General features: G+C 41.2%; 1 protein-coding gene across 1 annotated transcript in view; it reads right to left on the bottom strand.

Annotated features, from left to right (window-relative positions):
- The window catches only part of tmem161b (transmembrane protein 161B), a 14879-nt gene extending 4113 nt beyond the window's left edge, over positions 1-10766 (bottom strand). The window contains exons 1-9 of the mRNA XM_027002866.2: positions 10550-10766; positions 7063-7166; positions 6369-6455; positions 4683-4780; positions 4425-4581; positions 1621-1772; positions 1219-1279; positions 974-1114; positions 131-244 (exon numbers count right to left, since the gene is read on the bottom strand). Of these exons, the coding sequence (XP_026858667.2) occupies positions 131-244; positions 974-1114; positions 1219-1279; positions 1621-1772; positions 4425-4581; positions 4683-4780; positions 6369-6455; positions 7063-7166; positions 10550-10552 (917 nt within the window). The 5' untranslated portion in view covers positions 10553-10766. The remainder of the gene's footprint in view (positions 1-130; positions 245-973; positions 1115-1218; positions 1280-1620; positions 1773-4424; positions 4582-4682; positions 4781-6368; positions 6456-7062; positions 7167-10549) is intronic.
- Between the last annotated feature and the right edge of the window lie 1734 nt (positions 10767-12500).

Genomic DNA, 12500 nt, shown 5'->3' with positions numbered 1-12500 from the left:
CCTGTGCGTATAAACATACCTGACCCCAGTAAGTTCAGTAACCAAAAATACATATTTGGCACTTTTACTTTAAAGTTCCAGTTTTTCAAAGCATTTTGGACTAAATACTAAATGCAAAAAAAGAACTTACAAAGGCACACTTTCTTTCCCCAGGGTGGGATTCATTATATAATCCTTGGTTATGGGCTTCACCCACAACAGTACCATTATAAGAGGAGCCAAGAAGTTGATATGCAGCAAGGTCCTGCAAGCAAGGAGAGGAACGCACACACAAACACAAACACGATGAATCTCTCAAACACGTAGCCTCGTACATAGACGATCAACAAAAACTCCTATCAGCAGTCAATGCAGAACTTCTACAAAACAGCAAAAAGGGCCCTTGTGAAGAACAGACAGCAAATGGCTCAAGCTCGGGCTTATACCAAGAGGGATGGCGGTGACAGTGGATTTAAAGAGGATAGAGGATAGGTCGGGGGTAATCCAGGCCGGAGGGTGGGGGTAGGGGGGGGTGAGCATAAGCTCTGGAGTGAGACGGGAGCAGGTCAGGAGAGCTGGCCACGCTGAAGTGGATTAGCTGGGGTGAGGCACACTGGTACCGACCCTTCAACGGTGGCCCCTCTACTGACACCTGGCTCCGGTGCCTTATGCCAGATGAAACGGAGACCAGGTCCATCTGTAATAATACTCATTCATTCGGCGACTATAGAAGGAGGGGTCACGCGACGACACTGAAGAATTATGTGCAAATGCACTTACAGTGGCCAGGTGTCTTTTGCTGCTATGAAAGGAGCCATTTCAATATATGAATCAAATGGTGGTCAAGAAAATGGAATCCATCACTGGGCTAATGCCGGTAACTAATGGTATGCATGCAGCGCTTTAGCGATCATGTGATCCACATTAGTGGATGCTCAGAATGACATACCACTGACACAAGAAAAGAGAAAATATGGCTTTTGTTGGCACTCACTGTGTGACTCTGCCTGTGTTTAGGGTGAGGGCATCAAGATGCATCTGGGCCAATCGAAGGCCAGGGAAGGTGAGGAATGCTCCAATCAGGGAGCAGAGCAGAGCCAAAAACAGCTTAAAGGTCAGTTTTGATATGGGGCCCCTGGAGAGAAGCAGACAGAAACCAAAGGCTGTTCACAGAAGGGTTCCAAACACACCGCTCAATCTGGACACACGTGGACATCCTATACTACAGACATTACTCACTGGGACTCTAGGCCTTGGTTCTCCAGAAACCGCATGGCACTTTCAGAAAAATTAGTAAAACCTGCAACCAATGAAAATCCATGAATGCTTTTCATAGATACTGAGAAAATGCACCTACATTATTACCCTGAAGGTATAGCAGACTTTTAACATATATTGTGACTGTCTGATAAAATGTCTTAGCTTGGCTGCCATCCTGTCTAGGCAGTGTGATCTTACTTATCAGTTTATAAAAGATTACCAGTTCCGTTAAAAAAAAGAAAGGTTATGAGACCCCAAACATGGGGCTTTTACAAACAAAATGGATCCAAAAAGAAAAATACAAACCCACTGAAAACATGCCATCAAATTAAGATGGCACCCAAGATAAAAGTGCCATTTACACAAAATGGTCACACCTACCTGTCTCGAGTCCAAACTCCAGGTAGTTTTCAGTGACAATGAGGATGGCCATGGCTTTAACAAAGAAGAAGGCGGCAAAGGTGATGCAAAGAGAACGCTCCCCACCCTCTTCTAGCCTAAAGTAGTGAGCTGTGAGGGAGAAAAGTATCTTACTGAGAGAACCAAGGGTTAAGGTCTGCAAGTGCTGATGTCTCATGCCAAAGAAAAACTTGTAGACCTTCAAAAACAGTGCTTTGGGCTCTGGGTGTCCAAATCAATTCAAATCTCTTGGACAAGTGCCCCTAGTGATATTCTGCAGTTAATATTTAGTTTGGGTAAACAAGCTGGTTTCTAACTTAGATTGGTGCTAGTGATTATTCTCGCATCTAGACAGTTTCTGCTCATCGTCCATGAGGCACATATGGGCAACAGGATATTTTCTTAATGTGTGATCTCTAAGTTTAGAATATATTCTAATCCACTGCTGAAAATGGAAGTGCTAAGTGACATGAGGTAATACCATGTGGAATTCTGCAAATCCAAAGTGCCTCTTGAAGCTTAAAACTTTTTGAACGTACATTAATATAGGCTTATAGGGATCTGTAGCTCCCTGAGAAAAGCAATAGCCTTTGACTGGTTCCAGTAGCAAGACTTTCAGGGAATCTAGTTGACTACTTTCAGTTATCCTGTTTATTTCTGGAGACATAGGATTTCTAAAATCAACCACACCTAACAACTGCCCCAAAACGACACTTAGCTTGGGACTCCCTTTAATGAATATCAAAGCAGCAGATCACTCAAAGTAAAGAAACTATATCAAATCAAAGTACCACAGCTACATTATCTAAGCACAGACTGACTTGCAAATTAATTCATCCCCTTAAAAAGTGAAATCAAGATAAAAACCAATTATTTGAAGGAGGAAGCCCAAATGTATTGTTTCAAGAAGCTAGTGTGGCCAGGCCTAGCAGAGTTGATTACACTGGTCCTGGGTCAATCATGTGGTTGCACAGTGCAAAATTATGGTGGACCTCCATCTCAGGAAATCTCAGGAAATCATCCATCTCAGGATGGTCTCAGTGACCATCACTTTGACAAGGCCATTTCTCTGCCACATTCTCTTTGGACCCAGCTCCCCCACCCCCCAAAATGGCTCCTTCCTGACCACATCCATCCATTTGCACTCATGCAGGCCTATCATCATCCTCATCATCTTCATCATCCCATCAGCCAGCCTCCCGCTTTCCCATTCCATCCGTCCCTTTTCCCAGGCAAATCAGTCTGGTGGGCCATGAAAATTGGGTGTCCAATCTTCAGTAGCAGGTAGCGGAGTGGGTGAGGTGCAATGCATATAGCAGGGAGAGATTGATCCTCATGGACTGTACTGGGGTTAACGTGGGCGATTTAATGCCTGGCCAGGAAAAAGTCACAGGTAAGAGGCAACAGGTGCTAACTTGACTGGTTACATTACAAAGTGGGGAAGGCCAGTGTTTCGAGTAGCTGCACTTTGTACATTGAAATGAAGCTTCTCGAACCCAGAAGACTGTGTTTAACTCATACATGCTAATGGCTTTACATATTAAAATGTTTACATTAGTGATCCCTTAGCCCAGGTACCACAGATTTCCAGTGTATTCTGTAAGCATTTGTCAGTGACGGTTTTCACTGTTACCCTAGGCACCACCAGATGCTAGGTGTTTTTCCTGGCACTCTGCCAGTCCTGTCACAGCCATTTTTAGTCCCAGCTTGCTTCTGGTGGATTTTTTTTGCAGTGCTCAGTGAGATTCAGTTTAGGTGATTGACTTCACCAGTCAAGAACATGCTACATTTTGCCACAAAAATCTCCATAGCATGTGTTTTGATCTGAGCAGTTTAGATGCTTCTGTAGACTTCAGAATTCATCCATCTGCTAACACTGACAGTCATATCACCTAGACAAGTAAATCAGTCCCCTCTGGCAGCCATATATGCCCATATCTCCAAGTTTCACAGATTAGATGGTCATGAGCAGTTCATGTCTCCTAATTGTCCTCATTTCTCTTTCACAGCTTAATCTTCTTCTCTTCCAACTATTAGACTTTGCTGCAGGCTTTTTACTGTACTTTCAGCAAATAGTATTGTTCCTCAAGCTTACGAGTGGTTTCCATTTTGTGGTCAGTGTCAGTGTGGTGTATATCTTGTTAATGGTAGTTTTTGACACATCTATGCCTATATCCTGGAGTGCTTTTGATTTGTCCAAAAGCTGAAAATGATTTGAGTTGTTTATATGACCTGTTTTGCATAAAAATACTACAGCTCAAATCAGGGCTCCATTCTAGCTCACTTGGGCATGAACTAATGATTCAACACCACACCAGAACAAGAAAATAACTGAGCAGGAACTGTCTAATAACCTATGCATTCTGTAGGAAAAGGACTGTAATACCAACAGGCCTAAACCTTTATTGGCACAAATATCCCTGACCTAAATCTGACAGTTTGTACTTAGACTTTGCCACAATCATTTAACTTTTAATGATATGTCCTGCAGTACATAGTCAAAGCTATAAAAAATTAGGGAATTCAACAAGCATTTAGGGAACATGGTGAACATCAAACATTTACAACAACAATTAACAAAAATACTAAAAGGAGTATATGCTGCTATCTAGTACACATCACAGTTGTCAAGGTAACAACTCTACAGTCACATGTACACAGCAGATACACAGAGAACTTCCAGTTCCACAGTACCTCCTCCATCATTGAATCTGAGGCTGCAAGACATGCCGTGTTAATGCCTTGATGTTAGAAAAGTGTTTGACGTTTGGTGTTGTAAAGGATACACAACAAAAGCCAGCACCAACAGACTCCACACCACACTGATGTTCATCTCTCCGCTGGGTTCAGCCAGGCAGAAGTACAGCTCGGTGATGAGGTAAACTGCTGTAGCAGCCACTGTGAAGTCCACCAGCCACTGAAACTCTGGGAAGTAGTGCAGAGCTAGCCAAAAAAGGAAAGAGGGATGAGCTCTTCAGAGCAGAGCACAATATGGAGTATCTAAGACTTCCAGACCGCTGAATGATCTAGAAGAGAGGGTATACCTAGAGTGTCCACTTCCGCAATGCACTTAGTTTCTAGCTGGAGATCAATGTCCTTGGGAATGGTCAGTGGCTTGTTCTCTATGTGCCCATTGTTTTTCCTAAAAATCACAATACAAATCCATGGTCCTTTACATTTGGAGTTACACATTATAATATTAATTTAACTCTGAATCATGTGATGTAATTTCATGCAATTTAATTTTATTTTTATGCTGGTTGATCTGAAAGCAAACTAGATGTAACAAGCACAAGAACCTGAAATATTACATTACATTTACTTCTGGTCAATGTATACATAAATGAAGATATCCATGAAGTAAATTGGCTTCTAGGGTTATACAATGGGATGTTTCATTAAGTTGCATTTTGACAATTACTTATAATAAGTAGTGCGTAGTTTTACTCTTAGACATGAAACAAATACCAGTGCACTCATCGGAGATGTTATTTTTTTCATAATAACTGATTAATGACTGCACTTTAAGCACTTGAGTTGCCAAACATTTACCAGGGATGATAGCAAAGGTTCTTAAGCATCTGTGCATTGTGTGACCTCTTCCTTAAGTTAGAAAAATATATCAATTACCTTCCAAGTTTTATTAAATGTATAAAATGGGAAGGAACATAGAAGTGAAAACAAGAAAACTCAAATATTGGTATCTCAAGGGAGGAGATGGTATTACTCATTTAGGAAAGTCAAGTTTCATAGCACAGAAAGAATAGAGCAAATATGAAATGTTTGGATGTGCTCTTAGGCCCAAAAGATAACAGACAGGAATTGCCAAGCCTAGCCTAGTTCTGGACATGAGTTTTGGTGTTTCCAAGGGATACCAAGCCAGCAGTGTTTGCACTTTTTACCAAGGATTATAGTCCTCCTTAGTCTCACAAAAAAGTGACTAAATCCATACAACACTCAAGGCAAACATATCTCCCCCCAGCGCTAAGGCTTTTTGCATGAGAAGTGGCTGGCTGCAAAGATGAATGTTGAGGTCTGCTGAGAGCAGTGGGGTATTGGAAAAGGAAGGTAGTGGGGGAGATGCATGTGTCTATGGATCAACAGGGGCCAGCGTTTGAGCCCTCTGCCCCCATGGCTCTGGGCCAGCTGTCCCAAAGAGCAGTGATCCCCTCTTCTGGGTCTCCGTTGTTTACCCAAGGCCGTGCGCTGCAGTGCCTCTCACAATGGCACTGTAGGAATCACGGAGTCCATTCGTTTGATCTTGGGGTACCTGCCTGAGAAAAATGAGCTCGGGAACTCTCCATGGAGCAGAGAAGGGCTTTCACATAATAACAGAAGGTGCGCATTAACAAGGCCGGAGATGAAAGAAGCTGGCAGGTGGACACCAGCTCATCTGCCTTTTTAGGGGATTAGCATAGCGTGTCTGGCTGCCAGTGTACATCTTGAGACGCCAGGAACAAAGCTTGTGTATGTGAATGAACCTGGTCAGGACGAGTGCTCAGCAAGCCCTGACTGCAGTGAGAAATTTAAATCAATACAGAAGCATGTTAGCATTTAGCACCAGCTTGGGGCTCAGGAAATGCTGACAAGGCCCATTAGCGATATAAGACAGTTAAATAAATAAATCCCACATCTCAGTTAACTTTTCCCACCTGGCATTCAAGCAAATGCTATAATTTGCATCGATAAAAGAAAAAAAAAATGTTTAAAAATTCGAACCTTCGACTTACCTTTCCTTTTTGTTCTTCCCTCCTTTCTGGTGCTTCCCAGCCAGGCTCCTCAGCTCATCTTCTGTGGGATGCTGGTACCACCGCAGGCTACAGTGTGCAAGCCAAGGCCATACAGGGATGGCAAAGGGGAGTTCATATGAGAGAGACGCTTAGCCGCAGCTTCAGAGGATAAACATTTAGCACAGCTTTGTTTGGGAAGCATCTTGTCATGAGTCCTGAGAGGGCTGTGCTGATTTCAGTTGTTGGTTTTTCCCCCTATATTTATTTATTCATTAAAGAAAACTTAATTACCAAACTCTCGGGGGCAAAACTTCCAAGTACTTTGCTTGAACCAGAAAAAACAAAAAAAACAAAACAAAAAAACAACAAGTACTGATGAATTATTGAGCACATTCTGAGAAGCTGTTTACTCTAAACACATTTGGCGCTAATTATCAGAAACTGGGAGTGGCTCGAAGCTTGGCCTCTCAGGCTATTCTACTTTTTGATGCCGCCCTTTACTCTTAATGATGGGGCATAATGATGCATGTTTGTTAGGCCCTTGAAACTTACAACAAAAGCAATGGGCTTGTACAAACTAGATCATGCCAATTTCTATAAATCCTGTCTTTCAAATAATGTGCTGAGATGTGGTGTTAAAGCACTGAACAGGTCAACTAAGCTATGACACAGGATCTGAAACATTCCTCATTACCTGCCGCTGCAAAGGAGCCATCTTGCAAAAGAGTAGTGAGGTATAATTTTCTGAATCACGCAGGCCATTACCATGGTAACGACCAGCTGCACACTGATCACACCCTGGAGGGAGAAGGTTTTTGAAGGGTAGCATAAGTTAAATGTATAAGCCATGTACATGTAAATATGTATATGACATGAAAATTCTTGGTATTTCTTGAATTTCATGCAGCTGGATTTCATCCACCAAGTCATGATGAAAACCAGCAATTTTATTTGGGAAAAACCTTGTGTTTTGCTAGTTTCTCAGTCAAGCACCAGAACCTATGATCTGCCATTTCAAACCAGCATCAACCTACTCCAAATAGTGAGGTAGGTTTGCAGCTAATATCCTCTTACTGCAACAGGGACAAGAACCTGCATTCAAATGACAAATTACTGGTCATGGTCATATTACTCAATCATTAGTTTAAAATGTACATTCCTCCTTCAACTCTCTGAATATCAGACAGAGCATCAAAGATAGAAACCGGGTATCCCAAGATAGAAACTGAACCATAAACATGAGCAGACAGGAATTGAGGAAAGAGATTGTTTTACAGTGGCTACTGCAATGTGTGCATTCTGAGTGGCTAATTTTACTTTGCTCCACCCCTTGCCTACAGTTCGCTGACGGAGCACAGGATGGCACCTCCTTTTTGGTGGCAATGGACAATGGGACAGGCACAAGCCACTTCCCACTTTTATTCCATCCTTTGCACAGGGGGGATTTGAGGAGAGTTGGCAACTAGGGTATTTTCATGAAGCTGGCTCAAAAATGCAGCTAGAATGGGAGCATTCCGTGGGTCTTTCGACAGGTTTGGCAGCAAAGACTCTTTGAAACCAAGTTAATGCAAATTCAAATGTCCACGATGTGGTACAGCACACATCTGTAGCAATTTATTTTTGCCCAAAAACCAAAACCATGAGAAGAGCACCCTGTCCATCTGAAAATACAACCAACAAATTTCCACAGTATATGTGTCACAGGAAATATGGGTCTCTCTCGCCCACGCTTGCACACACTTGGTAGCAGGAGGGGGTGGGGGGGCTGACCCATTGCTGGAAGGGCCTCCAAGTGGCTAGTTCCACAGGGGAAAATTGAACCAGCATGGGTACACTATCTTCCGCAGCAGCACTAACCCAAAATACACAGGGGCTAAATGAGGTCTAAGGGGGGCCAGTACAGATAACCAGCAGGTCCAGGAAGTCAGTCACCAGGCCTTTCTGAAATCAGTCCTGTGCCAGAAGAGATCATGGTAGTGACAGCATTGGTAAAAGACAGGTCTTAGCATAAAAGGTTGGGATCTCGGTCACACTGTCGTTCGAGAGGGCTCCTAAGGCATGCAGTTATGCATTAACTTCAGATGGCAATGTGTTATTACGTAATCTGTTTTGTAAGCCAGAAAAACTTTATGCAGGTGACTACTGGACATACCGAATTTAGCTCTTGAGGTTAAGGACAAACATGTATGCATAGCTACTTTAGCCAATGCTACAGCACACTGCTTTAAGTCACTGAAAATCGAATGACACAAGCAAATTGCTCCCGGTGGAGAACTAGAAATAGAGGTCAGTGATCTCAAATCGGGGTCCAACTTAAGACTACACATTGGCTCCCAGTATAGCCCTCTGATGACGCACACTGAGGCAAAGGTCCACCAACAAGTAGGGATGAGCAATGAGGCTTAAGGCAATAACTGTTATTAGCCTACTTTGAAAATGCAAATGACTTCACTGCAATCACAGCTCAGCATGAGGGAAGGCGTCCAACTTGGCAAAATGAATGAACATCTGCAGCGCGACTAGTCAGGACACCCAATAGGATGGTCTGAAAGCAGTCAGTGGGCTTACCATTTCTGCTCTTCATCTGCTGTGTGGCACTGCTGGGACACACGATCACTTAAAATGACTGCAGATGCAGATATACCACTGCCACAACGTCATTATGGTAAGTGCAGAAATGCACTGTTTATGACACAGTGTGACTGACAAACACATGATTAACAAAGAAAGCCTAGTAGTGGCACCTTCTTCCTGTTAGTGAAGGTTTCAGCACTAAAATAAAAGACAGCTCTATGGCTGATCAAGTTAACCAGCTAATGACCAGGCGCCTCATGACCTGAACAAGGCATACAGGTCACTAAGAGCAGGGAAACTAACACTAGGCCTAAACTGTAGAAAAACATGTCTCTCCTGGACTAGCCTTTCCAAATTCTAGCATATTTCACAGAAAAAGGGACTACTACAACACACTACATTACCCCTATCCACACAACATAAACACAAGTTAACATCAGATAGACCTTTACGATCAGTGCCAAAAACACCAAACTGCACATCGTGACCAGGTGCACAGGCTGAAACAAACTACCATCCTAATTATTTATCAAGTCATTAAGATCTTTATTCATGCAGGAGCATTCTGTAATATTACATGAGGACAATGCAGAAACTTATTTATGAGAAGTTGCTAATTTGACTAAGGTGACTTCATCTAGAGGGTGCTGACTACCCAAACAACTACAGGCACTTTGTGTTTTATCTCTTAACAATCATTGAATTAGCAGTTCTTTTTAAGCTCCACTGAAATATCTTATTAAGAATATGACCACATACAGTCCACTAACTCTGGATGGATATGATGGGTAACTAATCAGAAATCTAGGTAGATAACAGGGGGTATGGATAATATAGGCTACAAGAATAACAGCTTGAGAACAGCTGTGGCAAGAAACAGCAAATGTTTCCACTATATCACTATTCTGTACACGAAAATGTGTACACATTTGTAAACTGACAACTGATATAACTACGTTCATAAGATTGCTATTGCTGTCAACCGCACTGCAAATATGTCATTTTTCATGATTCTAAACAATCTGAAGTCATGTTATATGCATAAACTATGCATAGCATATGTTGGTTAACTTAAAACACATGCAGAAACTGGGGTGCAGTAACAGGTGTCTAGAATATCGAGGGCTACTTTAAGGTCAAAAGTAGACCTTGAAACGAGGAAGTAGATGCGTGCAGGTGAGACACACACAGACACACATTTAAGGGACCAATGTCATACACAGATATGACAGCTAAGGAAAGACCGTTTTCCAATCATACTTATCATGCCATAATGCTATGCATTCAGAAAACATAATTAGATGATGGTGTTCACCTAGGATAAAACACTAATTTATTTTAGCTAATGAAATTTTTTTAAATGCTAATTGCAGCGGCGATGAATGGCTTGTAAAACCCCCTAGACATATTTAGCATGTGACAACACATCATTGCAATCTTCAAAGCCGGATAACACACACAAGACTTAGCAATATTTGTCAGCCGAGCAGAAACTAGTTCATTATTATATGTAAGGAGCCAATATATGCTAGCGAACTAGCTACAAGTTATGATATCATTTTGGCTAGCTACTTAGCTCCCACGCTAGATTTAGCGTTTATACTCACCATGTTGATGTTGCAGTGCGGGAACGGGCTCAACGCCGACTGTCACGCTATACACCCCTAATCGGAAATCAAGCGGCACGGTGCACATATGCCTGTTTTACGTTGATGTAATTTGTAAATGCGGGGAAATTAATTCTTACGAAGATCCAACTCATATCACTTTAGCCAATTGATTTACACTCAGCTCCAGAATGTTTTCAATTGCAGTAGAGGTCACGCTAGATGTCTTGGTACTTAGCTGACGACGCAGACGCCCACAGATCGAAATATTTGAGGGGCTAAGAAAAATGTCGAATTATTTTTCTGAACTAGCATATTTACTGTACATTTGTAAAATATGCAATTTTATTTCAAATAATTAAAATTGCATGTCATTCATCCATTTGTGATATTCTTTATTTTACCTTTTAACAGGCAAAATATTAGACACCTGTTCCTTCTCAAAGGCCCCATCACCGGAAACAGACTATAAGGCACATGTGACGTTTTCCTACCGGTGTTGTTAACCCTAGAGCGGGAGAAGGATGGGATATTTATTACGTGTAAAGTTTTTCTTTGGGTGTTTGTTATAAAATATATTTAATGAAATGCGATTAAATATATGTTAACGTTTGTCTATTGAAAATTCTAACCAGACATCTCACAATAATTTGCCGCAGCTTGCTGGCCTAGTGTTCTGTTAGGTAGCCCTATATCTCACTATTCCGGTCAATGATGTTAAGTGTCCTGGTGTATGTCGCATTGTAGACAAATACAGCTGTTTACCTGCACTACTCACGTGTTTTGTGGATAAACACGTGTATTCCGCTTATCACACGGAAAGCTCTCTCCACTTAAGAATGTGTGTAGATGCGTGGATGTTTTAGTAACTTTTTTATCCTGCCCATATTTTTTTTATATCAAAGATTAAATTTCTCCAAAATGTCTTAAGGGGTGGGCAGGCAAAAAACAATATTTATGTCAAAATCATATCATACTTACAGTCACTAGGCTGAGAATACAAAAGATATTTCCGTTAGATGCATGGTAATATGGACTGAAGTGTCAACCAGTTTGTGTACAGAAAACAAAGTTCCATCTGTTTACATAACACTCCTCTTGTATGTACAGTAAGTAACTTGTAAAAATAAAGTATATGTTGCTGGCAATAAACAGAAATGTCATGTTCTCCAAGATTATGTAAAGTACGTAATTTTTTAAAATCATTTTCCAATTTTCCTACTTTGGTTCAATTTCCTGTATAAGTCAACTGTTGTCCTGGCTGCAATATAATTAGTGATAATTATCTGTAGAAAATGACTAGGGCTTTTTTTTAAGTCATGGTCAGGTGTGCTGAGAATTTGGAACAGTACAGTAGTAGTAGTGTCCAGAAAAAAAAAAAAGATATGATTTTTATTTAATTTTGTTTTACTTCATTTATATATATATATATATATATATATATATATATATATATATATATATATATATGTGTGTGTGTGTGTGTGTGTGTGTGTGTGCATCTACAACTATAAACAATTTATGTACATGCTGTTCCCTGTATTCATATGAAAAAGTGCCTAAATGACCATAGATTTGGCTAAACGTAAGTTGATCTACTTTCATAATGTATGTGTACCAGCTCCCCTGTTTCTCTCATGTTTATGCCCTGCAGCTCATTTGTAGTGATTCATTTGATGAAAGGCAGGGAGTGTCATAAAAGAGCCGTGCGTGGGTGTCTGTGTAAGAACTTGTCTGTGGCTAAAAGGCTCAGCAGCTCAATTCCAGTGCAGCTACACTGAGCAAGACAATGCTTGTGGTCTTGGCGCCCTACACAATTGGTCAGCATAATATTAATATGGTTTATTATCCTATTTTTATGTGCATTTTCTATTTTAGTATCACACACTTATACACACACACTGAAAACGAGAGATGTGACAATCTGTGCAATTCCTTTGTTAAAAGCACT

Source organism: Electrophorus electricus, chromosome 9 (assembly GCF_013358815.1).
Source record: "Electrophorus electricus isolate fEleEle1 chromosome 9, fEleEle1.pri, whole genome shotgun sequence".
NCBI lineage: Eukaryota > Metazoa > Chordata > Actinopteri > Gymnotiformes > Gymnotidae > Electrophorus > Electrophorus electricus.
This window is presented reverse-complemented; position numbering and strand designations above follow the sequence as displayed.